General features: G+C 44.0%; 1 protein-coding gene across 1 annotated transcript in view; it reads right to left on the bottom strand.

Annotated features, from left to right (window-relative positions):
• hydin (HYDIN axonemal central pair apparatus protein) overlaps nt 1-23,630 on the bottom strand; it is a gene marked incomplete at both ends in the record, with an annotated part of 74,100 nt that overhangs the window by 9,091 nt on the left and 41,379 nt on the right. The window contains 48 exons of the mRNA XM_079163561.1: nt 99-246; nt 768-933; nt 1,509-1,635; nt 1,735-1,935; nt 2,284-2,512; nt 2,675-2,769; nt 2,900-3,060; nt 3,146-3,370; nt 3,522-3,664; nt 3,868-4,107; nt 4,684-4,780; nt 4,957-5,134; nt 5,769-5,917; nt 6,017-6,249; nt 6,744-6,954; nt 7,357-7,462; nt 8,176-8,331; nt 8,484-8,566; nt 8,683-8,842; nt 8,964-9,057; nt 9,238-9,331; nt 9,468-9,666; nt 9,900-10,072; nt 10,204-10,363; nt 10,460-10,579; nt 11,058-11,240; nt 11,326-11,561; nt 11,763-11,954; nt 12,093-12,275; nt 13,026-13,172; nt 15,298-15,401; nt 15,564-15,657; nt 15,747-15,873; nt 16,372-16,513; nt 16,666-16,849; nt 17,017-17,091; nt 17,323-17,501; nt 17,846-18,019; nt 18,247-18,405; nt 18,503-18,646; nt 18,850-18,979; nt 19,174-19,413; nt 19,511-19,633; nt 19,828-19,908; nt 20,464-20,577; nt 20,666-20,793; nt 21,882-22,018; nt 22,582-22,709. Coding sequence (XP_079019687.1) covers nt 99-246; nt 768-933; nt 1,509-1,635; nt 1,735-1,935; nt 2,284-2,512; nt 2,675-2,769; nt 2,900-3,060; nt 3,146-3,370; nt 3,522-3,664; nt 3,868-4,107; nt 4,684-4,780; nt 4,957-5,134; nt 5,769-5,917; nt 6,017-6,249; nt 6,744-6,954; nt 7,357-7,462; nt 8,176-8,331; nt 8,484-8,566; nt 8,683-8,842; nt 8,964-9,057; nt 9,238-9,331; nt 9,468-9,666; nt 9,900-10,072; nt 10,204-10,363; nt 10,460-10,579; nt 11,058-11,240; nt 11,326-11,561; nt 11,763-11,954; nt 12,093-12,275; nt 13,026-13,172; nt 15,298-15,401; nt 15,564-15,657; nt 15,747-15,873; nt 16,372-16,513; nt 16,666-16,849; nt 17,017-17,091; nt 17,323-17,501; nt 17,846-18,019; nt 18,247-18,405; nt 18,503-18,646; nt 18,850-18,979; nt 19,174-19,413; nt 19,511-19,633; nt 19,828-19,908; nt 20,464-20,577; nt 20,666-20,793; nt 21,882-22,018; nt 22,582-22,709 — 7,352 coding nt within the window. The remainder of the gene's footprint in view (nt 1-98; nt 247-767; nt 934-1,508; nt 1,636-1,734; nt 1,936-2,283; nt 2,513-2,674; nt 2,770-2,899; nt 3,061-3,145; nt 3,371-3,521; nt 3,665-3,867; nt 4,108-4,683; nt 4,781-4,956; nt 5,135-5,768; nt 5,918-6,016; nt 6,250-6,743; nt 6,955-7,356; nt 7,463-8,175; nt 8,332-8,483; nt 8,567-8,682; nt 8,843-8,963; nt 9,058-9,237; nt 9,332-9,467; nt 9,667-9,899; nt 10,073-10,203; nt 10,364-10,459; nt 10,580-11,057; nt 11,241-11,325; nt 11,562-11,762; nt 11,955-12,092; nt 12,276-13,025; nt 13,173-15,297; nt 15,402-15,563; nt 15,658-15,746; nt 15,874-16,371; nt 16,514-16,665; nt 16,850-17,016; nt 17,092-17,322; nt 17,502-17,845; nt 18,020-18,246; nt 18,406-18,502; nt 18,647-18,849; nt 18,980-19,173; nt 19,414-19,510; nt 19,634-19,827; nt 19,909-20,463; nt 20,578-20,665; nt 20,794-21,881; nt 22,019-22,581; nt 22,710-23,630) is intronic.

Below are 23,630 nucleotides of genomic sequence, written 5' to 3'. Positions count from 1 at the left end.
CACGGATACATTTCTAAACCTCATGAATAATATAGAGCATTTTGAAAGGAAAGTCATTACATGGAGTGGTATTTAGTGTATGTTATCGTGACATGAACCTGTCTCTGGCGGCCACTGTGCCGGTCACAGGCTGCACAATGAGGCTGGACTGCTGGTCATCAGAGAGAAGAGACGACTGCAAGACAGAGAAGTGGAACAGTTTCTCCTCCCCGTTCACCAGATCCACTGTCTGTTCCACTTTACGACCTGTGCAGGCACACACACACACACACACACACACACACACACACACACACACACACACACACACACACACACACACACACACACACACACACACCATATTGCAATGTTTTACAGGCATGTTGGAAACACACAGATTATTGGTGCTCATAGTTCTGTTAGTTCGCCATGACCAGGTGGTTTTAGTTGCCTGAGCATAACAATATCTTCGTCAGGCTTGAGCGTGTGCGGATACTTTTCTGCAGGTAACTTTGACAGTGAACTTTACAGACATATCTATATATATATATATATATATATATATCTACATATATAGATATATATATATATATATCTATATATGCACGTAAACAACAAAATCCATGCACACTGCAGGAGGAACAGAGGAAAATACTCCAAAAAGCATTGCTTTGCGTTTAATTTGTGGTGTGACTTGAAAGAGATGTGTGATCATGTCCCAGTGTAAATGCATGTACAGTGAGCATGTGTGTGTGTGTGTCTGTGTATCTATGCATGTTACACACCAACAAGCAGTTCTCCAAAGTCAATGTGAGGTCTGTCGAGGTAGACGAGGGGTTCTTTAGTGGCGCCCACGCACAGGAAGGGGACAGACAGTGACAGAGCCTCAATCGTAAAGCTCCAGAACGACTCCACCGCTTCAAACTGCTCAGCTACATATTCAAAACACAGCTGCACACACACACACGCACGCACGCACGCACGCACACACACACACACACACACACACACACACACACACACACACACACACACACACACACACACACACACACACACACACACACACAGCAGAGGATTACAAATGGCAAACAATAAAAAGGACACGAACAAATGTATGGGGAAAAAAATAAGGGTGAGAGGAATAAAGACGTGGAAGGAGGGGAGGGAAGAGTGACAAGCAAACTAGAACTGATTAGATGAAATGAGTTGAGCTGGAAATGGATTAGAGGAGATACAATTAAAAAGGTATTAGATTAAATGGAGGGAATGGGATTGGGTTAGATTTGTTGCGATGAAGAGGGACATGGGGAGACAGGGACGCTGAAACAATAATGAGATCAAATATCTCAAATGAGGGCAGAGATTGAGATTGACCGATGTGCAACGACATGAAGGAAAGAATTAGATGATTATGCTGTGAAGGAAACTGGAGGACAAATGTTACATGGGGTGGTGGTATTTTACACCACCATCTTGACTGTGTGTGTGTGTGTGTGTGTGTGTGTGTGTGTTTCCATCCTTACGTCCGCCTTCTTCCCAGGCAAGATGGTGCCACATGGGGTGAGGCAGGAGAATGGGCCGCCAGCTGTGTCTTCACACCTCCACTTGAATGAGTAGGGTTTGCTGGTTGGGTTCACCACACTGAAACATCTGTGGTGTAAAGCGAGAAGACACACGTATATACACACAAAGTGTCAGGGCTTAAAGTGACGGAGAGGAAACACTCATCTCTCTCTCTCTCTGTTTTACCTTGTTGATGGCACAGAGAAGTCAATAGAGTTGAACTCTATGACCCTGGTGTTTGGGTCCAGATGGCTCCTGAAATCAGGGTTACGGCGTTTCCCACTGATATAGTCTGAGTCCTCCAGGTGAAAGTGGCAGTGGGGCAACAGGCTGCGGCCACACACCGAGACACAGGGAGCCTGATCTCCATCCTGCAAGTTGGGGATACTGAAAGAAAAGGTGAACACATGCAGACAGAAAAGAAATCAACAAAGTTACTGTGACTATTGATGATTGTGAAGACATCCATTCACGTCCTCACAGTCATTCTGTCCCTTCTCCACATCCAGGGGTTATATCAAAGAGGGTGATGTCATTTATCATGCCACAGAGCTCAGGCCTTGAGGTGTAGCCAACTTTTAACCTGTGGCGCAGCGTGGAAAAGTAGTCGGGCTGGGCTCCAATCATGGGACAACATCAGATCCCCTCCTCCTCTTTTAACTGAGGCACCTTTTGGTTTGGCTTCAGTGTTATATAACTTGTCTATTCTTTGTTGTTTTTTTGTATTAACTGTACCTGCTGACCAGCCTGCCCTTAAACCGGGCCACTTCCACAGGTGAAAAGCGGATGCTGAAGTCCTGAGTGGAACCGGGCGCTACGGCCCCTATGCCGGGCTCGATGCTGATGGGCAGAAGCTCTGGATTCCCCGTCAGAAGAGACATCACGCTGGCCAGAGCGCTGGCTGGGCGGGCTCCGGGAGACACGGCTCCTGACCTGCTGCCCGGTCGAGGGGTGAGGGTCCCATCTGTCATGGCGAAACACATGTTCACATTTTACACACAGTTTCAACTGTGTAACATATTTAATATATTCTATATTGAATTCAAGAAGAGTGAGAACAGTTAACGCTGATAATCAAGGACAAGTTGACCTTATGATTCATAATAATATTACTGTATATTGATACCTCCTTGGTCACGGTTTGCTATGTTGTTCCTTGGATCCATGAGGACTTGCCAGGAGTATTCCAGTTTGACAGCGCCATGATTCACGATCTGGAGTCTGCACACACACACGCACACACAGGTATCATTTTAAGTATCTGACCCTTCAGGATTGCTGGAACAATATATATTTGTATAGTTAATACATTTAAAAATCTTTTCGCGGTATCACTGGCTAGCTGACTTACTGGTGGAGCCTGGTTTGGTAAAGCATGGTGTCTTTGAAGTGGATAGTGTCGGTGTTGCAGCTGAACTTCACGTAGTCACAAACTGCGCTGACTCGCAATTCCAACTCCCACTGGGAGCCCTCAACAACAGAGCAGCAGGGCTCAGGATCCGTCTTCATCACCTGCGTGCAAACACGTGCGCTCAACAAATCGTTGTGAACTTGTGTCTCTCTTCTCGACATCTCTTTTCGCAGTCGTCATGTTTACCTTATTCTTCACAGGCTGCTGTGGTGCTCCCGAGGCCTGCTTGGAAGAACTCAGCCACTGCAGCGTCCTCTGTCCGTCGTCCCAGTCGGCCACCTGCTCCAGCGGCTGCTGGAACTCCACCTGACTAACTTTGCATCTTATTGGCTGGCTGGTAAGAGTCACTGGCTGATTGGAGCTAAAGGTGACAGTCACTTCCTTGGAACAACCAGCATGAAGGTGCCCCACCTGTAAGAAAAAAGGTTCTTTTTGATAACATATAACCAAGTATTATATTAAGCAAACGGCAAAAAGAGAGGAGTGTTTTAGACCGAGCCCCTTTCATTTTTAAACCCCACACCTGTTCTACAGCCACACCTGTATTCCTTCAACGCCTTACCTGTGGCGAAAAGAAGACGTGGGATCCGACAGGAGGCCACTCAAACCTCACTACCTGGCCGCTGCTGTGGTTGGTCATGGTGAAACCCTCTTGATAGGGACAATCTACATGGCAGTCCCCAAAATTCAGCACCTCATAATTACCTGTCAGAGAGAAATAGACTTTGAAGAAAAGTTCCTGGATAAGAAACATATTACATATTAATAAATCACAACAGTTACAGCATTTCTCTGTTCAGAATCAGGTAACGACGGCCACTCTGGTTGATTATTGAACCTACGTCACACCTCTCGCCCTTTCCATTCTTATCACATGACAGGCCTCCTGCCCTGCTGTCTTCTCTTACCTCCCTCTTCATCTTCCTGATCCATTTCCTGCCACGACCGCCTGATGTTGTCAAGAGAGACGATTCCTTGGTAAGCTTCTCCGGTCACTTGTATTATGGTCTTGCGGTACTGGTTGTCCTCCACCTGCAGGGTCATCGTAGCCTCGACACTCAGGGGCTCGTCAGAGCAGAAGCTGACCTCAAGCTCCACCTGCTCGTTAACGTCCAGCCTCAGCATGGCTCGGTGCAGCGACTGACGCTCTGTGGAAGAAGGAGCAGTGTGTCATCAACAAGAAATATGGCGAAAGGCTGTCTCCAGCAGAGGAGAGAAGCCTATGATGAGCTCAAACACTGACCTGTAGTGCAAAACACCACTATCACAGTATATTTCAAGTGAAACCAGAAACACATTTCGAGAGTAATTTGTTAATAAATATTTGTTGATAAATTAGCATCAAATTGTGACAAAATGACACAAGTTGCACAAACGTCCGAGGCGCCGGAGCCTGTCAAGCTTTCATAGCTGGAGGAGCGATGTTGAATACGGATTGAACAGTGTGGAAGACCACACTCACAGCTGAATCCATCAAAAATCAACAAAAACGTCTTTGTTTGCGCCAAGGTAAGATGCTAATAACGTTAGCTAGCTTATCACTTTAGAAAACAAAGACTGCCGAATATGAATTATTATCAATTGATGACATCCAGTGTATGGATCAAGCCAACAATGTGCGAGCAACTTCCTGGCATGCTTTAATAAACAAATGTAAAAGTGGAATATTTAGCTTTATAATAGATGATGAAAGCTAAGAGGAGTTTTACAGGTTAAGGTTGTACCTGAGTCAATCTCTGTGGAGTGGATGGAGCTGCAAGTGTCGCCAGGAGCAGCTTTGAGGGTGAACACTCCATGTTTATCCAGCATGTCAATCTGGACCTACCCAACACACAGACCCACAAAGCACCTTGTTGTGTAGCATATCTACTGTATTATGTGTCGTAAATACAGGTGATTTTGATTTTTTTTTAAATAGTCGGTAAATATGTAACTTTGCAAAAAGAAATGTACTAAATCTATAATAAAAAAGCATAAAGGAATATGTCTCCTCTTACCTGAGCTGGAACATTGCCATCATTTAGCAGCACCAGGGGCCGGGTATGTCTGCGCCCGACCAACACTTGTGTGAACTGCAGCATCGGTCGTCCTCTACTGTCCCTCAGAGCTGGACGCACCACACATATATTGGGCAGATTGCCCTCTCCCATAAGGTCGAACTCCAGCACCTTGCTCCTGTGGGAGAAAAATGTATTTGAGTCTTGAAATATATTTGTGCAAAGTCGATCATATCCATAATTTGAAATGTATCAACACTGTGATATTGGCCTGTATCATTGTCATATGTTATTCACGTCACTGAGGCAGGGGGTTTGGACAGAGGAGGAGGACATCTCCGAAGAGGGGGGGGGGGGGGCTTAGGGTAGAATGGAGGTATAAAGTAATGTACAGTGCTATTGTGAAGTTAGTTGACTCCAGACAGCTCGGTTTACTCGTATACTTTGTGATGCAAATAAATCTGCGTGAACTTGAGAAAATCCAATCTCTCTTGTGTTCTGTGGGTGTTCGCTACTGAGTTCCTAAGAGTGAGATTCTGTGGTGTCTCACCACGAGTCAGATAGATAACAGTTACAGAGCCAGCCGTTAGGTATTGAGTTTTAACATAAGTCATAAAGTCAAAGAAGCTGATCATCAACGGGGGGGGAAAAAAACCAGAACGCTCCTGAATGTGGATGTCCTGGATTTGACAGAGAGAAGAGTAGGTGGACAAGAGGTGATGCTATTGTTACCACACTCACAGTTAGTAGTGGACATGAATGGACCAATCGACAGCACAGAGAGCAGTAAAGTAGCATACGCAGTCATGAACCTGTTGGTTACTTCCAATGTGGCCTCAAACACGGCACTGTAGAGCTGAATCGCCTGAGGTGTGAAGGAGACCACGGCGAACATGTGTGACTTGCTGGGGATGCTCAGTGTTGCAGCAGACAAATCAAAAACCTCCGCACCACGGCACGTCTGTAAGGAAACACCGTATCGACATGCTGACTACCATGACGTACCACAATCAGAAATACTCCTGTGCGCATTTATCCGCGTATCCTCTACACGCCTTACCTTAGCGCCGACATACTTGATGGCCAAGCTGAGCACACAGGGCACCTTGCTGTTGTTGGTGAGTTTGAATCGGGCCCGGGCCGTCCGCCCCACCAGGATTTTCTTGAAAATAAACTTGTTCTCGTCCCGGACGTAAATGCGTTCAGCATTGCAAAACTGCTCAGAAGAGAGCTGACTGCTGTTGTGGCACTGATGGTGTTCCTCAAAGATGGACGCCATGTCTAACGCTATACCTGGGAGACAAATAAAAAAAGGAAGGAAAACTCCAATTACCGCCTGGCGGTTGTATGACTCCGCTAACCAGGCCTGTTGAGGTTTGCGTCCATGTCCGTCCCAAAATGATCACTTCATTATTTTACCTTACTAGACATTTGTGTGAAATTGTCATAGTTGGCATATGTTATGGCCAAAAATGTTTTTTGGGAGGTCATGGTGACCACCAAATTCTAATCAGTTCAACCTTAAGTCTAAGTGGACGTTTGTGCTACATTAGAATAAATTCGCTCAAGGAGTTTCTTGAGATATCACGACAATGGGACGGACGTGAGATCACAGGGACCTTTACACATGACCACCAAAAATGTAATCGGTTCATCTTTGAGTGGACACTTTTTCCAAATTTGTTGACGACCGACAAAGCATGGAGGTGAGATATTTGGAAGCAACCCACAACTTTGGTCAGGTTTTGTTAATCAAGTCAGACAGAGTGAGATCACACTGCTCTCACCTGGCTTGCAGACTTCAGCCAGCAGTCTATACAGTATGCCATCAGGCTGGTCTGAAGGATCACGGTCACTGACGTCAATGAGCAAACCCTGGTTACAGTTGCCCAGCTGTTCAGCCACACAGTCCACTGTCACCACCTGCTGGGTGCCTGGCGGCAAGCTCCGGGCGCAGGGAGACACTGAGAACACACCCGTGGTGAGGCAATTCTGGAGAGAAACGTGGGAGGGTCAGTGAGGTACAGACGAGCACTCTTTTTTTATTTATCGTTTTGAAACGTACCCTAGAACTTTTCACAGCAGACATATATATGACATGTTATAGCAGGAAAAGCACAGGTGGGTCTAATAAAGTTAACAATGGCTTTGTTCCACCAATCCATCAATTAATAAGTAACACCTCTGTTTGACAAGAATGCTGCTGTGGAAAACGTCTGCTATACTTTCGTAAATGTGTAAGATCAGCAAAGAGAACATTATGTTTGATCGATTCACACAAAACATCATCAATCAAGATTGGAGCGAACTGGCGCGTCGTGCTTTTCCAACGATTACCTCTGTGAGGAAACGGGCTCTCTGACACTCTCACTGTTGTCGTCTCCACCAGCAGTCTCTCACCTTTAACACGATCTTGTCTTTCAGGATGGACTCGCGTCTCAGTTTGCTACCGGCTGAAGCGGGTACGTCTGAAAGGCTCTCTTGAGGCATCTTCCCACCTGGAACCCTGAGACCAGTACACACAGGGACACAAAGCACAATTTATCTTCAAGCAAACTGATTCTGGAGAAGGACTATGACAGTTTTAAGACCTTCAGCTTGTCATCGCGTCAAACAGCAGGTGAGACCTTTAATTTAAGCACAAGCTGTTTTTTTTAAATGTACTAAACAATTTAAAGTACCAGAGAGATGTGATCTTGAACACAAGCCACATTCGTTTTCAGTTAGGTACTGCAAGTTGTTCTTGCTTGCCGGCCACCATCACACTAATGGCTCTGGTCTTGCTCACCACTGAATTGGAATTACATAAACCCAAGTCATATGAATTGGCAATTGTAGTCTGTATTGTTTTTGATTTGTTCTACTTTGACGTCACAGGGCTCATCATCATAAAAGCAGCACATTCCCACCAATAGGCGAAAAAGAAAAAAAATATTTGGAGGGATTGGCAACACAATGATGGTTCATCGAAACGTCATTTCTCCGGTATATTACAGTTTATTATGGGATTTTATCACCTGTGGCAGCAGACATGGTTTAGAATGTGCAGTATCTCATCAACAAGCCAAGAACACCTGGACTGAGCTTCTACTTTTAAAACTTCCACGACTTTAAAACTTGATTTGTGGTTTTAAGGCATTCTTTTTCCCCATTCCATTTTAGTTTTAGAAAAGTATCAGCCCTTGTGTTTGACTCTGTGTGTGTGTTCTGGTCTCCTACCCTGCCTTCCCCGGTGGCGCGGGGTCGGAGATCATGCGGCGGATGGTGAAATAGGTCTGAAAGTCTCCGATGTTCTCAATAATGAAGCTCTGGCTTTTCTTGCAGCCATAGACCAGTGGGCCAAAGCTGAGGTCACATGCAGGTGTGATCTTGTACCTAAAGGACCACACAGCAATTCAGAATATGTGCAAATGTGAAATGGTAAAAAAAAAACAAAGAGAGATGACGCAATCTGAATTGATTGTAATATTGTTCCTTAAATACTAATGCATATTACACAAAAGAGATAGTATGAATCAAGCCTTAACCTGGAGAAGACGGACTTGACTGAAACCTTGATGTCTATGGTAGCGACGGTTTCTCCTCGATTCCCAATGCTGGGTTCAATCACCTGCAGAAGAGGACATCTTAACTCGAGTGAGCTCTAAGCTGTTTCTATGAATAACCATGAATATATAGTTCAACCTCCACCACTGTAATCATTAAGACCGTTGTTACGGCTCTGACCTGGCAAGGCAGGACAGGTTGCTCTCTAATTAAGACTTCTCTATTGGGCCTGCAGAGTATTTGCACTGTTATGGGCTTCTCGTGGGGCATTACAGTGCCACTCATGGGGGACACCTTGAAAATGGAGTCCAGGTTCTGGTCGGTCTGCAGCAATGTAAACCTTGTGGAAAGAGAAGAATGCAAGTGAAACAACGTTGTTAATTTCCACGGTAGTTCACTTGCAGTAACGTGAAACCCAAACTGATACTTTAAAAAGCCAGAAAGTAGCAGTTCAAACTCACTTGTAGGCTATTTCATATTTCCCATGGTTTTTCATCCTGAGACGCAGTTCGGCATTCTCAAAGACTTTGATGGTTCCAAAGTCCATATGGCCATCTGCTACAGAAACAAGAGTGTTTCATTTTAATGATCATCGAAATCCAACGTTAAACACCGTCACCTCACCGCATGAAGATTCTGGATTCAAATATCTGAATCACATGTGCCTCAATAGATTTAGAAAGTTAGAGACGGAAATGTTACGTAATTATATTTGTAAGCTCTACCAGTTCTTACCTGGTAGAATCTCTAGATTTATGTCATAGGCTTCAGCTGTGACCTGAAGGTTTTCTGTGTGCACGATGCCTAGAATCATCTCCACATCGGATACCTGAAACAAAACACAGAGCACATACTGTACATACATACAAACTGATATGTGAAATACCTAGTTTGACACACATCTGCTTCAAACTCTTATCTGCATTGACTCTGTCTGTCTATATTTATTATTCATTCTGCTTCACCTCCAGACGTAAGATCTTCTTAATGTGGAGTGGCCTCCTGGCACTGAAGTGCAAGCACAGTGGGAAAGAGGAGCTGGGTGGGATGATGCCCTGATCCTGCGGCACACTGAACTCATCGCCCAACTCCTCCACACCCTGAAGTCTCCAAGACACCGGCAGAGCCGTCTTATTATGCAGCGCCACGCTGCGGCTGTCCCGCCTAGAGGGAAGGAAGGAAGAAGGAAGGTTGACCGTGAAAAAAAGGACAAAGGCATAGACGGTTCAGTTCACGCAGGAATCTGAAAATAATTGCTGTTGTCACTGTAATTGATGGCATTTTGACTTGATCACGCTGCTTCCTTTTTGGAGGGATGTTCACTTGGGCTTCGTGAAAATCCTATTGTGGAAGAATACTTTCTCTTCCCTGAATTAGTATTCTATGTTTTTGTGTACCTGTACAGCAAAGTCCTTTTAAAGTGAAAATGCTTGCTGTCCAGCTCCAGCTCCGGCCGAACGCCCCAGCAGGAGAGGTTGATGATGACGAGCTCTGGATTGTCCTTGATTTGGCACACAATGCTGTCGTTCATTTGTCCCAGTTTTGTTGGGTAGGCCCACACTGTCAACTCCTAGCAGGACAGAAGAATATTTACATTTACCAACGCATGTTATAATGTTATAAGCATCCATATACGACAACAATGGACACCAAAATATTCTAAATCTTGTATTTCCCTGTGCCGTTAGATCTGTAGGGTACCTGTTTCTGGTCAGGTTCAAGAGTCATGGTTGGGGGGTCCAGCAGATATGTGGTGGCCTGGCTATCATGCAGGAAATGGAACTGGACCTCAGCCTCCAGGCCTGAATTGTTATGAATCACGAGTTGCTCCGTGTTCTCTGGGTACCTATTTTCCTTGTATCTACACAGACACAGACACGTGTGAATCTGTAAATATAAAAGGCAAAGACTGATACGAACACACTGCAACATTCACCGCCATCACTCTGCCTCTCACCGGTCTCTGGTCTTGCCACAGAGTAACGGTCCAAACTCAAAGCATTCAGGTTTGATCATGTAAGTCTTCTGGAGCCCTTCTTCCATTCGTGCTGCCTTCTTACTGTGGGCGAAGAGAGTCCTGAGGAAAGCATAAATGGTAACATCAAGTCCATCTGAAATCACATTTAGTCAAACCTTCATGCATTAAAAGAGAATTGTAAATATATAGATGTATATTTTATTCTTAAAAGAAAGAAATAGAGGATGTTTGTTATAGGTAATGCAGTTCAGCTTCCAAATTGTGCTAATTTTACATTGCAATTCCCATGAATGTCAGCAGTGCAGTGCAATGCATTTGGGCTTTAAGATCTTTTAGGCAATTCATTTCAAATTTCTCCATTTTCAGCAAAACCAGCATTAACAAACATTTTCTTCAGGAAATGGAAACCGGCTGACCGTCAGTCTATGATAGAACGCTGACGTCACTACTTTATTTAGAAATATTGGGTGAAATATCAAAATGTAATTACTGTGTAGTGTCTATTTGTATCTGTAATATCCCATCTTTCTTCACCATTTATATCTCTGCATTAAGTTAATAAACAATGCTGACTGACATGTAGTCTTTGCAGATGGAGGGATAGGTGCAGATTCCTCGGCAGAGGAGCTGGTAGAGTCTCCGGGTCCCCAGGAGCTCAAAGTGGAAGGTCTGCTCAAACCTCCCAGGGGACTCCGAGTAGAACCAGATCTTCAGAACCAACTCACCGTTGGCTGGTACAACCCACCGAAATGTTGTCAGGCTGCACACACACAAACACACACACACACTTAGTACAAACAACAGCAACATAGCAAAGAATGAAACACTATTTGTGGTTCCCTTGCCTCTGACTGCGTTTCAGCTCTAAGTTTTCTTGGTGTTGGTCTTGTTCAGTGCAGTCAGACGAGGAGGCGCCGGGTAACAGAGGTGAGCGAGGCCAGTCCGAGTCCTTTGTCTTGGCTAAAGTTTGTCTCTTGCCCTTCTGACTCTCTCTGCTCTTTTTATCCTTGTGTTTCGTAACTGCCACCTCCTTCATGCTGCTCTTGCTGCGACTTTTGGGAAGTGTCGCTGCTGCCTCTTTCTTTAATGTGCACACACAAACACCACGCTCAATATTACATGGTGACATCAGTTTTTTTACAGTAAATCGGTAGCACATTTCCTGTAAATCCTGCTGCTTCTTGGAAAACGATTGTCACTTCCACACTGGTAATTTTGCACTTGTGTGTTTTTAGCGTTTATTCATCTGGTGTGAAATAACCATCACCTTTACAGCTGATACTCGCAGATCTTCCACCAAATCTTTCTTCTTCTCGTCCTGTTCGTCGTGCCCTGAGGGAACCAGGAAGGTGAAACAGTCACAGGTGAGTTGACTGTTAGATTGCTCCCTGTCTTTGGGGAAAGGAACCATCGAGAAAATGGTGGGAGGCGGGATGAGTGGGCCGCTGGGTCCCAGCCCCAAATCATCTAACACCTAACCAGATCAGAGGAGAGAAGGAAACAGATTAGGCAATGGTGGTAAACCGATGAAAACAACAAGAAATAGACAACATTTTCGGAAGACGTATACAGTAAATTATATTTACTACAAAAAGAGAAAAATCCGCCGTACCTCGACCAGTGGAGGCAGGGTGCTGCCTTTGAGCAGCTCTGCAGAACTCGGAGAGTCTTTCCCTGTCACATTCAGGACAATATGAGGGATGATGACCCGTGGAAGCACCACGTCTGTAATCTGACTGGACATTGGAGAACAGACCTTGCTGCCGACTTTCTTGCTCTTCTTGCCAACAGCGGTCTGTGCACACAGGGTGATGGTGTATGTGTATGTGTTATGACCAATGTTTTGCAGCAACACATTTCTCAGGAAAGCATTCTGTAATATCATTACTTTTTCCCCAGGCAACAAATAGTTTAAGGGATTACAATTTCTAAAAACAGGAATTATATTACAGTTATTAATCCGAGTAAGGCTGCAACATTGGATTCTTTTTTTTGTTGTTGTGCCAGGTAAAGCCGTGTTGCAATGTTGTGAATGCGCGGCAGTTCAGTATGCATCTTTATAATCCCACTGATGTGTGTAGATGGTGTCACAGTGAACGGCCGCAGTGAACGGCCGGCTCAGCACTCACAGAGGCTGAGGTCTTGCTACCATCAGATGCTCCATGGTTTCCATGAACTGATCGGGAGCTGTTCCTGCAGTATAAAGCACTGCCTTCAAGCTGTAATTGGACAGTTTATTGTTTTTCATTTTGTCATGGATATCTCAAAACTCCCCTGCCAACAGTGCTTTGCATTTAGTATTGGCAGGTCTATGCTATCCTCATATCCTTCATACAAATGAAGATGGTTGGAAACAACCATTTTGTTGGGTTTGGAAGAAAGGTTGGAGTGTTCCAATGTTATTTATTAAAATGCAGCAGGCTTGTTGAACGGCAGGCAGCCGTTTAGGAGAGGATAAAGAAGAATAGCATCATTGTCTTCATTTTTCCAGGCAGTCTTAACTTAATTATAGAGAAAACACGACTGACGGTCTCATCAACCTCACCTGCTTCTCTGCTGGGGCATCCTCTTCACCGGAGAGCGGGACCAGCAACGAGCCCCGGACTCGGTCCCAGTGCTGCAAGATGTGCTCCACCTGTTCCTGGCTCCGCTCATACACACTGAACTGAGTCTGTAGCTCATCCACAATGGGCTGGAAACATCAAGGGTATTACAAAGCGGTCATCAGCATTCAGTGTTGGCGGAGGCAACAGAATATATGACATGAGTTCATTATTACTTAAGTATTAACTGCGAATTCCTATTTTATGATACCAATTACAGGTTGTGATCATTTCACTATAAATGTTGTCAAAGGACACTGACTGGCTGTGTATATCCCCCAGTTTGCAGAGCCAAGTTTGAACAATTCTAGCTTTCAAGAGCTGCAAGAGTGCAAACACAAGTGGAAGAAAGTAAGTAAGTCCATTTTCAAGTGACACAAAACGTATCCAGTTGTCTCCATTTGTGCTGGAATTTTAGTGAATGCATGGCTAGGATTATCTGAACAAAGAATATTTAAATAGAGCGCATTTGCAATGAAATGGGTAACTTCTCATTTGACATCATGATGGAGTGCGTTGCTGTGTGGTGGTGACCGGGTTCACTGCCTTTTGCTCCTGAATAAACTCACCACAGGAGACTCTGTTTTTGAATCTTTGGCTTCTTCTGCCTTCTGCTGTGTCTCTTGAAGCACTGTATTAGCAAAGCGGGAGCATCAGTAATACATACAATAACACACAATAATGTTCTGATCATGACTTTTATCTTGTAAATGGTACGGGCTATATGTTGTTCGTTTTCAGAATCAGAATGACACCGATTCCTTAGTTTACTGTGTGATTTCTTTCTTCTTTCTATAACATATATTTCTTCGAGCCCCGAAACAGTTATCACTTAACAATTCAATTCCATTACGTCATCTCGGGCTTGGAGAGCGTCACGGATTAAAAAGAAGTCTTATAATAAAATTGTAAGCCGTGTAAGTCAGTAAGTTGTGAGCTTAAACCCTCATCCTCCCAACATACGGGACCACAAGAACAAACTACTGTAAGAAATGGCCACCGTGGTTTAAACAGTGTGTGTCATCTTTTCTTACAGCATCAGCTGAAAGTTTCTGTGTTTCTGTGTTCTGTGTCTGTGCATTAAATCATGTCGGGATTCCTTACATCTGCTGGCAGCTTCATTTAAAGGATGTTGCTCTCTTGCGCCCACTTGTGATTTTTTTAATTTGTCACAGACCAGTGCAGCTGTTGGCTGGAGAGAAAAAAAAAATATATTTATTTTTTAGAAATCACCGCACACCTGTTTGTGTGCATGTGTGAACGTGCTGCTTGTACAGACCTCCTTCTCACCAAACGAGCTCCTCTTCACCACAGCTTCTGTGTTATCTCTCTCTGCTCCCGGTTTACTTTTCTTCGACTCTTTTTCTTCTCCCGGCCTCTTCGTCTCTGCGGTTTCTATACTCTTGAGATCCGATCACAAAACATACTTCAAGTCAGTTATGACTTGCAAAAGTTTGTGATTGAATATCAATCATTCCTGCTGTAGATGGGTCCATAGTGAGATTGAAGACAAACATCGATAATGACTACATTTTTTAAAAGTCATGTAGGAACAAGAGAACAAGACGTGAGGCACTTAAAAGAACTGTACTAAAATATTGTAGGTATTCTTCTAACTATCGGATGCATGAGGGTGACCATCCTTGAGAGTGCCCTACAACTGCCTTGGCCGTTAGATTGCCACTCCTGGTTCTCAGTCCGGCTGTATTTATCGTAAAAACATGCTTACTGTACTCTATGACAACGTGAACAACAGTCTCATATAAAACTGTAACACCTCAGGCTTCTTAAGACCTATAAGGACAATGTTGTACTCCGTACAGTAATTACAACTACTTCGCAACATAAACGGTAGCATATGGGCTATGCCTCTGCAGTAGGTTCCTGGACTTCTGTTTGTTCCACGGTAAAAACACAAATGTACACAGTTGTTATTTGGTTTTAGATGTATAAAGCGCTACAGAAGTCATTACTCCATCTTCCTCCAAAGTGTCCAGTTGTGTGGCTCAGTAGGTCATACTCTACCCAGGAATATTAGAACAAGTAGCCAGTAGTTAAAAACAAAGTTCATTATAAAATACCTTCAAAAGATCTCACATTTGTACCCGTTATTCCCTAGTTTCACGTATTGTTCCCTTGTAGGTACATGTAAGTATCAGTACCTACTGATAATATTCTATAATACCATACAGTGTATTTGTAGTGTAAACCTACCTTTTTTCTCTCCAGCAGGCCCGAGGGTTGAGGAGACTCTGCATGTACGGCTTTGCTTTCTTCCGTCTGCTTCTGCAAATCATCCGCCTCTTTGCTGTGATGCACTGTAGCAGCAAAGAGGGCCATAAGTCAGCAACCAACCAATCAGATTACAGTCTATATACTACTATTTGCTTGATATCATTCACATTGTCCCGGTGCCAAGATATTGGAGAATGTTTTGTTGTCCAGCATTAAACAGAAGGCAGATTTTCTGCCCCTTGCACCTTCATTTGGATTATGCTGCTCTCTGTCGTCCACGAGTGACTCTTTAGAGTTGTGACAGGAAGACATCCGCCGCATATTCGACACATCTACTGACTGCAGAGGAAACCAAACAAATGAGTTCCATGATCACCACCGTTGTTGTTATTCAGTGTGTTGGTATGGAATACATTCGGCATACAGACCTTCCTCCCCTCCAGCAAGGGCTTCTTCTTCTTTGTGCCCTTTCTGCTCTTCTTCTTCGACTCTTCTTCCCTCAACCTTCTCATCTCCTCCTGGAGCCTCTTTTCTTCCTCCTCTTGCTCGAGCTCCCTTTTACACAGGCGCACACACATTTCACAAGTTTTTTTATTTGTATTTGTGTTGGTTTAGAAATCGGCGTCTACTAAGAGCCCCAACAGTTTGATTCATTATTGTGAACAAAAAACAAAAAAAAACTAATCTGTAGAGGCAATTTCAAACAGTACAGTCATGCACATAACATGAAAAACTGGAGCGTTAAACGAGGATTTCATCCAGGTACGCATCTGATATCTATTTGATCATATCTTTATTTTCCTGTATACATATTCCTGTATAGTTTGTTCCTACATAACTACTGTGTTGTTTCTTTGATCATCTCTTTTTGTTGCTCCCTCTGCATCAGGGTTGCATTCATAATCATTTGAAATGTGAAGATGACAAAATTAGCGACAAGTTTGTCCAGTTGGGAGAAAGGGATGAATCCGACTTAAAACACTGGGATTGGCAAACATTAGGAAAAAAATGGTTTCAGGTTCAGATGTGTTGGGCCACTTTCCCAGTCAGTACCTGAGTTTCTGCTCTCTGTGCTTCTCTCTTAGTCGCTGGTAAATATGCTCCTTCTCCTCCTCTGATAGAGCGTCATACTTCTCCTCATCCAGATCCTGCAGCAACTGCTCCTCCCTGTCAGCTTTCTCTTTCTGCAGAGCCGCTGAAGGACACACACACACACACACAGATAGTTCCACATACTTTACAGTGCCATGAACCCTTCTGATTAGACATAAAAATACAATAACTTTGATGATTTATCTGTATAAGAATTGATGTATTAGCTGGAGCATTTCTCTCTTTTTTTTTTACCCTCGGCTTCTCTCTCTGCTTTCTCCCGTGCCTTCAGGGCAGCGTAGGAGTCAGACAGGTTGACTACAAAGATGTGTTTACGGTTATTAAGAGCCCTGAGAACAATTTGCAGTGTGCTGGCTGCTGACTGAGCGTACACAGACTCCAGGCCGTCAATCACGATGCCACGGTGACAGTCGCTTCGCTGTTATCAGGACGCCATGACAGTGACCGGACAAAGAAAGCAAAAATGAGAAGACACAAAATGACACTTAAGTGAAACACCTTTTAAGCATTACACATAATACATGTCTCACAATATACTAACACAATAAACTGGAAAAATACAAGATAAACTGTGTGTAAACTTACCTGAAACCTTTCTGTCAGGATATCAACCAATAGCTGTTCAGGCAAGAGATTGTTGAGTGAGGTCACATCTCCTCCCTGAAGAGAAACCACACACAAACAATTGGTTTATCATATTCAATTATTGCATTGTATTTCATTTCAATTACAACCAGATATTAAAAGCCTTGCAAAGATGAAGCTGTATCAAGTAGGTTTATACCCTCAATTTATAGAAGAAACTTTTTTTTCCAATTCACAAACCTGGATTACAATGGTTAGACAGAACACTATAAAAACAGCAGATGAGCAGAGGATGAGAAAATGTACCAGGCAAAGGGCAAGGTGTGTGTTCTCAGTCTCCCGAGGAGCCTTGGAGTCATTTCCACTGAAGCCGTCCTCACTGGGTTTACAAGGAACTTCCACCGCATCGCGTGAAGCTGGAGCTGAATGTAGAGCTGGTTCTGAGGCTTCTAGATCTGCTGCGGGTCCTGGCTCTGTGGTCTGACCTGAAAGCAGATGTAGAGATTTACTTTCGCCTTCATTTACCAATGTTACTCAACACTCTGCTCTTCTGCAGTAGTGTCCTGTCTGACTATAGAAGATTATCAATGCCTGATTACGAGCAGAAGACTGCTTAGTACTGTAATCACAGTCTACTGAGCCGTTCCTGTGATGTGGTTGGCGATTAAATGCCTTTTTAATCGGCACATTAAAAGTACAGAAAAACATTGCTAGTCTGTCCATCACCAGCCTCTTCTCTCACTTCTAGTCGTCTGCAACATCACCGAACAGAAATACAAAAAAATCCCACATAAGCATTGCACTGTGTGCACCCGTGTTTTGTTCTCACCAGCCTCCTCAGGCTTCTTCTCAGCATACTGGGCAGCAGCACAGTCATAGAGTTGTCTTGCAGTCAGGCTAACAGGTGAAGTGCCATTGAGGAGCACCTCTGTAACCACGGCATCAACACTCAGGCACGCCCCTTCGTACTGACGGGCCAGAGCAGCCACTGTGCTGGCGTTATCTAAAGTGGAGAACCGGGACACACACACACACACACACACACTATTTTACAAATACATACTCATCAAGCCCAGGTTACTGGGTATTTAAACAGTATGTCATATGTGTACTGTATAGTACGGAAGCCCTGAGAGGAAAGTTAGAATGGGTGTTAGGTGACATCATTTCACTTGATTTACAACACATGATCTACTTTTAATTGATTCATTAGTCAATGACTTGCATCACCTGTCAGTGGGGCTCCATATACAATAATAGCAATGCCTTTGTGGTTGCGTGCAGGTGACAGATCAACACACATGTGGCGGGCAATTGCTCTGGAGACGGGGGTCTCCTCTAGCTGCCCCAGTCCCCCACCGCTTCCCACTGTGGTCATCTCCGAATCGACTGAAAGAACAAGCCTTACTTAAACACACAGTACTCGCGGAAATTACACTCACCTCAGGCTACTTTCAATTGCTGTATTTAACATCGTTGTACTCACGTAGTCCAGCTTGTTTCACATTTAAAGTGTGCACTTCCTCCACTCTGCTGTCTGGTGAGTGGCCATTGTTTTGTCTTGACCTCTCTCGTTCCTCGTATGTGTCGCCCATCACGGCTTCTTCAGCCGGGCCTTCCTTCCGTTCTGCTGCACACAGGGTAGATTGGATTAAAACAGCTATGCACACGTTATGTACCGACACCTTTAGGTTTATGATTTCAGGGCTTATTAATTAACCTTTTGGACCCTAAGCCTTTTTTTAGGCCTTTTCTCGAAAATTGTAACCCATACAAAAGAGACTACAATTCTGTAACTACAAGGTCTATTTTAAAACGTGCGCGTGAAGCTACCATTGTCTTTCAGCTGGGAGCAGTGCTCCTGGTAGTACTCGAGCAGTTCTGTGGGAAGACTTTCTCCAGGGGCTCTGGCAGGCAGCAGTAATATGTTGTTCTCATCATAACCCTGCATCAGACGCAGGGTCTGCATGGGAGGAAGTAATGGGAAAAGAGAGGGAAACCAGGACAGGAAGAAAACACAAGAAGGAACAGAGAGAAGAAAAGGAAAAGTTGTGAGGGACCAGGTGAGGAAATAAGATAAAAGAAAGGACATCTCCGAGAGGCAAAGAGTGGTTGGAAAGAATAGCTAAAAACATGTGACTTCACTTTCTGTGGTACCTTTTCTTCCTCGAGATACTGTTTGTCAAATTCCAGGGAGTAGAACTCAATGGGGAAAGGGCAGGGGTTCTTGACGGTGACCTCAGCCTCAACCTCAGTGGCGACAGGCATGCACGGCCCCAGCTCCAGCACCGACGGGCAGAACTCGAGATGTGGCTCGTCGCCCTGCCCCTGGGCTGTAATCAACACCTGCTGGCTGCTCTCAGCCACGCGGACCAGTAGCTGCATGTTGTAAGGATGCTGCAGAGACACGTGCAGTATAGGTCACCAATCCATGTAACGCCATGACGCTCTGCGGTGTATTGTGCCAAAGTGTAAAATCAATGAAGCTCTTTACCCCCTCAGCGGGGCTGAACGCTATCTGGACGTTGACTCGTTCACCAGGGGACAGCGTGCCAGAGCCGGGGACCATCTTTAACACCACGGGAGCTGGTCGCTGCATCTGCACGTCCTTTGTACGCTGGCAGAGAGCAAGAACACCGAATGCAGTTATGTTTATTGATCTATTTCAGATACTATTCCAAACACTTTTTTCCCCCCGAAGCTAAAGATGGTCGACGCCATGTAGAGGTAGTTTTTTGTTACCTGGAGATCAAATAACAAAATTAGATGGAAAGGTTAAATGAGATGTCCATAAAATGACAGCGGTTATACCTTTTCGAGAGGCTTCCCCTTCTCAGCTATGCTCCAGCAGCACGGCACAGACTCACGATTAAACAGCTGTATTGTCTTCATCTGATGGGGAACAACAAACAACAACAACAACAACAACCTGAGTGCATTCTCCTGTCAGTTTGGCTACAACGGAATGAATTGATATTCAGTTGATACATGGTGTTCATGCTGTTTCAGCACAAAACCACGAATCACAACGTATTCAAAGATGCATAGCCACAACCACGTTTAAGCAGTTCAACTGGAGGAGCTGTATGATCCTTGGAAGTGATGAACTTGGACCGGATCTGTCCGCAAGATGGCACCACAGTGAGGCGGCACACTGGTCTCTGATTAGTGCCGCTCATTAGCGTGCCACGCACACACCCAGCAGTGTTAAGCTGCATACAGAATTCGTGCTTCCTGTTGTCCTACTTGTGCATGTTGATAACACAGATTGAAATATAAAAAGGCAGTCAAAGAAGATTTGATCTCAATTTGTGTCATTTTAGTCAAATCGGTGTCAGAGATTATATAATTATCCGAACTTCCAGCGCTGCATTTTCATCATGGAACATATAACAAGCAACCTCTGCAGGGCTACATAACATACATGTCTTGTCACACTGTATTTACCTGACACATGCCACACTGCACAGTGTCAAACTGCAGCGTATCCGTGGAAATGGTGACGGCCGGCACAGTCACCACCGCACACAGCCGCACCTGGACCACCGGGCCGCCTACGAGCTGTAAAGCCAAGCAAAGACAACTTAGAAGCGAGGGCACAATGATCAACAAACGGCGACAATGAGTCAATTATGTCGACATGTTGCACCTGTATTGGCATGACAACGCTTGTGTCCCCAGTCTTCGGGTTGGCTCTCTGGGGGGCAAATTGAACTGTGAAAGTCTGTGTCTCTCCACAGGGCAGGTTTTTCACTCTTTTAACGTCTGCACTGAATCCTTAGAAGAGACAACGACACACTCGAAGTATTATTCATTTCATAAAGGCAAAATGTAGAATAATGAGAAGAAATAGGAAATAAAACATGCTATTGAAAACAGAGGGATTAATATCAGAAGGCAGATTATCACCCCGTTGATGATGCGGCACTCCCTGTGAGACAATCCGTCAATTCAATTTCATCATTTATCCGTATCCTTCTTCTGTACTATCAGCTCACTTTAGGGTTTTATCAACAAAATGATATCTATATGAATCTGTAAACTTGTCTCTCCTGCCTAATTTAAATAGTTTAACATTTTGGGAAATCCGCTTGTTCGCTGTCCTGCAGTGAGTTCGAGGAGAAGACGCACATCACTGTCATATCTGTCTGATCAACGTGAAGCTGGATCCAGGAGAGGGTTCATTGAGCTAAACGTTGACACTGGAAACAGTAAGCTTGGCTCTGTCCAGAGTTCAATAAAATCCACCCACCAGTATCTCTAAAGCATTAATAACTATGGAACGTCATTTCATTCAATATTAAATAAATACATGCATAAATAAATAAACTAATATTCCTATGAAATAAATGAATGTGTCAATTAAATAAATGAGGCAATAAGAATATGAATACATTTAAATATATAAATTACTCAATATAGTTTGAATAAATATGTTCTTATTCTAAAAAAAGGGCATTCTCCAAACGTGACTTTTATTTATTTTGAGGGGACTTTTATTTTATAATTCAACATGTATGTTGAATACATGGAGAGTATTATTTCCTAATGCCACATTTATTTCACAGCTCGTTTTTTTTTTTTCCATCTGTTATATTCAAATGAGTGGGTTGAGAGTCACAGATTGAGACCAAAACACAAGAATTATCTGGCTGGCTGACTCCGCCTCACTCCCTGAAGACCCCGCTGCCGAGAGACTAGACAGACATGTTTGATGCACAGCTGAATCACGGGGCGGATTGACGCGTTGTTTTTCTAGTTTCCGATGTCATTTCTGTGTGTCCTAAAAGCTCAATCACTGCCGATTTATGAATGCATCATCACACCAAGTTGTTCTGTTGTCTGAAGTCTGTGAATTATGTTACCTGTTCCGGCTAGAGGTTTGCCATTGGCATGGAAGGACACAGCCACTGAACCAGTGTTGGTCACATTTACAGCGTGACTGAGGACATTGCCTGGAATGACGTAACCAAAATCCAAAACATACTCTGGGAGCAGGAACCTGGGGGGAGAGGAAAGGAGACTTAGGGAAGGAGACACGAATAAGACAATAACAAGCAACATCCATGTCACAAGTTTGTGTACTGAGGCAGGGCTTGGAAATACTTACATGCTACAGCTGGATGATTAATAGATTCAATAGTTCAAATGTTTCAAGTTGTCATGAAATGTTATCATTTTACAAAACATCATATGTCATTGAAATATATATTTCCAAGCAAATAACAATCTCAATCTTTTTAACTGAATGAGTTCTTTGCCGTAAACATCAACTTGATTATTGCATACGTCACAATCTGCAGTATACACGTGTGGAAGATAAACAAGGGACCATTGAGTGGAACGGTATGAGTGAAGACAGCCAATCAGGACGTTCACACATTTACACAAGTACCACAGAACAAAAAGCTACCCAGCCAGATACCATTCATTAACCCAAACCCTTTGAATTCCCCAACACAGTTCTTCTTTCAGACCAGTGAGTGGGCCATCTGTTCAACCAAAGTGTGTATGTGTGTGTGTGTGTGTGTGTGTGTGTGTGTGTGTGTGTGTGTGTGAACATACTGGCTAAGTTTGTGCCCCTTTCTGGAAGAGCCTTGCAAGTCTCTGAGCTCCAGCAGGCTACCGGTCACAGCGAGAGCATTCCGCTTGACCAACGTCTTCTCTATCTCCATGTGAAGCAGCTTTTCATGCTAGAGGCAACAGGCAACAGAGAGAAGGGGGAGAGGGAGACATGAAGGAAGGGTACATTAAACACTCGAAAGTTACTAAAAGAAAGTATGGGAGGGTTACGCGAGCACCAAACAGCACGGCCTCAGCGGTGAGAACAATAATTCGAGGTGCCTCCACGTCAAAGCGAATGACTTGCCCAGTTTGGAGCTCTTAACAGCAAGCACATGTAATATTCAAACTTCAAGATGTCCTCACTTTTTACTTTCTGACGAGTCATAACTCCAGTGCCAGTACCACTTTAGCTTTAGCCACTGTGTGAGAGTCTTACACAGATTTAATACGCAATGTTCAAGATTTCATGGGACGCCAGCCAAGGCAATTAACCGGGCTATACACACTTTGCACAACAATAAGGCCACTCACACCACAACTATGCCCCCGCAACACGTCCTGGGTGTCTCTGTCCACACACAGAAGTGTTTGCTCTCTTCCCGTTGCAGGCTCTGGCTGGCAGTGTCATTTGCAGCGCAAAACAATATTTCTCGCATTCACTATTCATATTTGTAAATACAGTATATATTTTAAATTTGAAAAAAGTGAATAACCTACTGCTGGACATGGTGGCCTAAGCTTTCAAAGATCAAAGATTTTAGAGCTCCAATATAGTGCTGTTCTTCAACGCAGAGTGGAATAAGTGATATCTTAAATTAATAACTTTTGACCAGGCAGAATACGACATCTATCGCATTGTCTGTTTGTCCTGGAAGAAGCAACGCTCCTCTTTTGCTCATCCTGAGGTTTCTTGCTTTGTTCCCCTGGTTAAAGTGTTTTTTGGGGGAGAGTTTTTCCATTTACGGACTGAGAGGCTAAAGAGAGAGGGGGTCATATGCTTTGATGTGGGGCTTTATAAATAAATCAGATTTGACAGACTTGACAAAAAA

Source organism: Pholis gunnellus, assembly GCF_910591455.1.
Source record: "Pholis gunnellus genome assembly, chromosome: 7".
NCBI lineage: Eukaryota > Metazoa > Chordata > Actinopteri > Perciformes > Pholidae > Pholis > Pholis gunnellus.
This window is presented reverse-complemented; position numbering and strand designations above follow the sequence as displayed.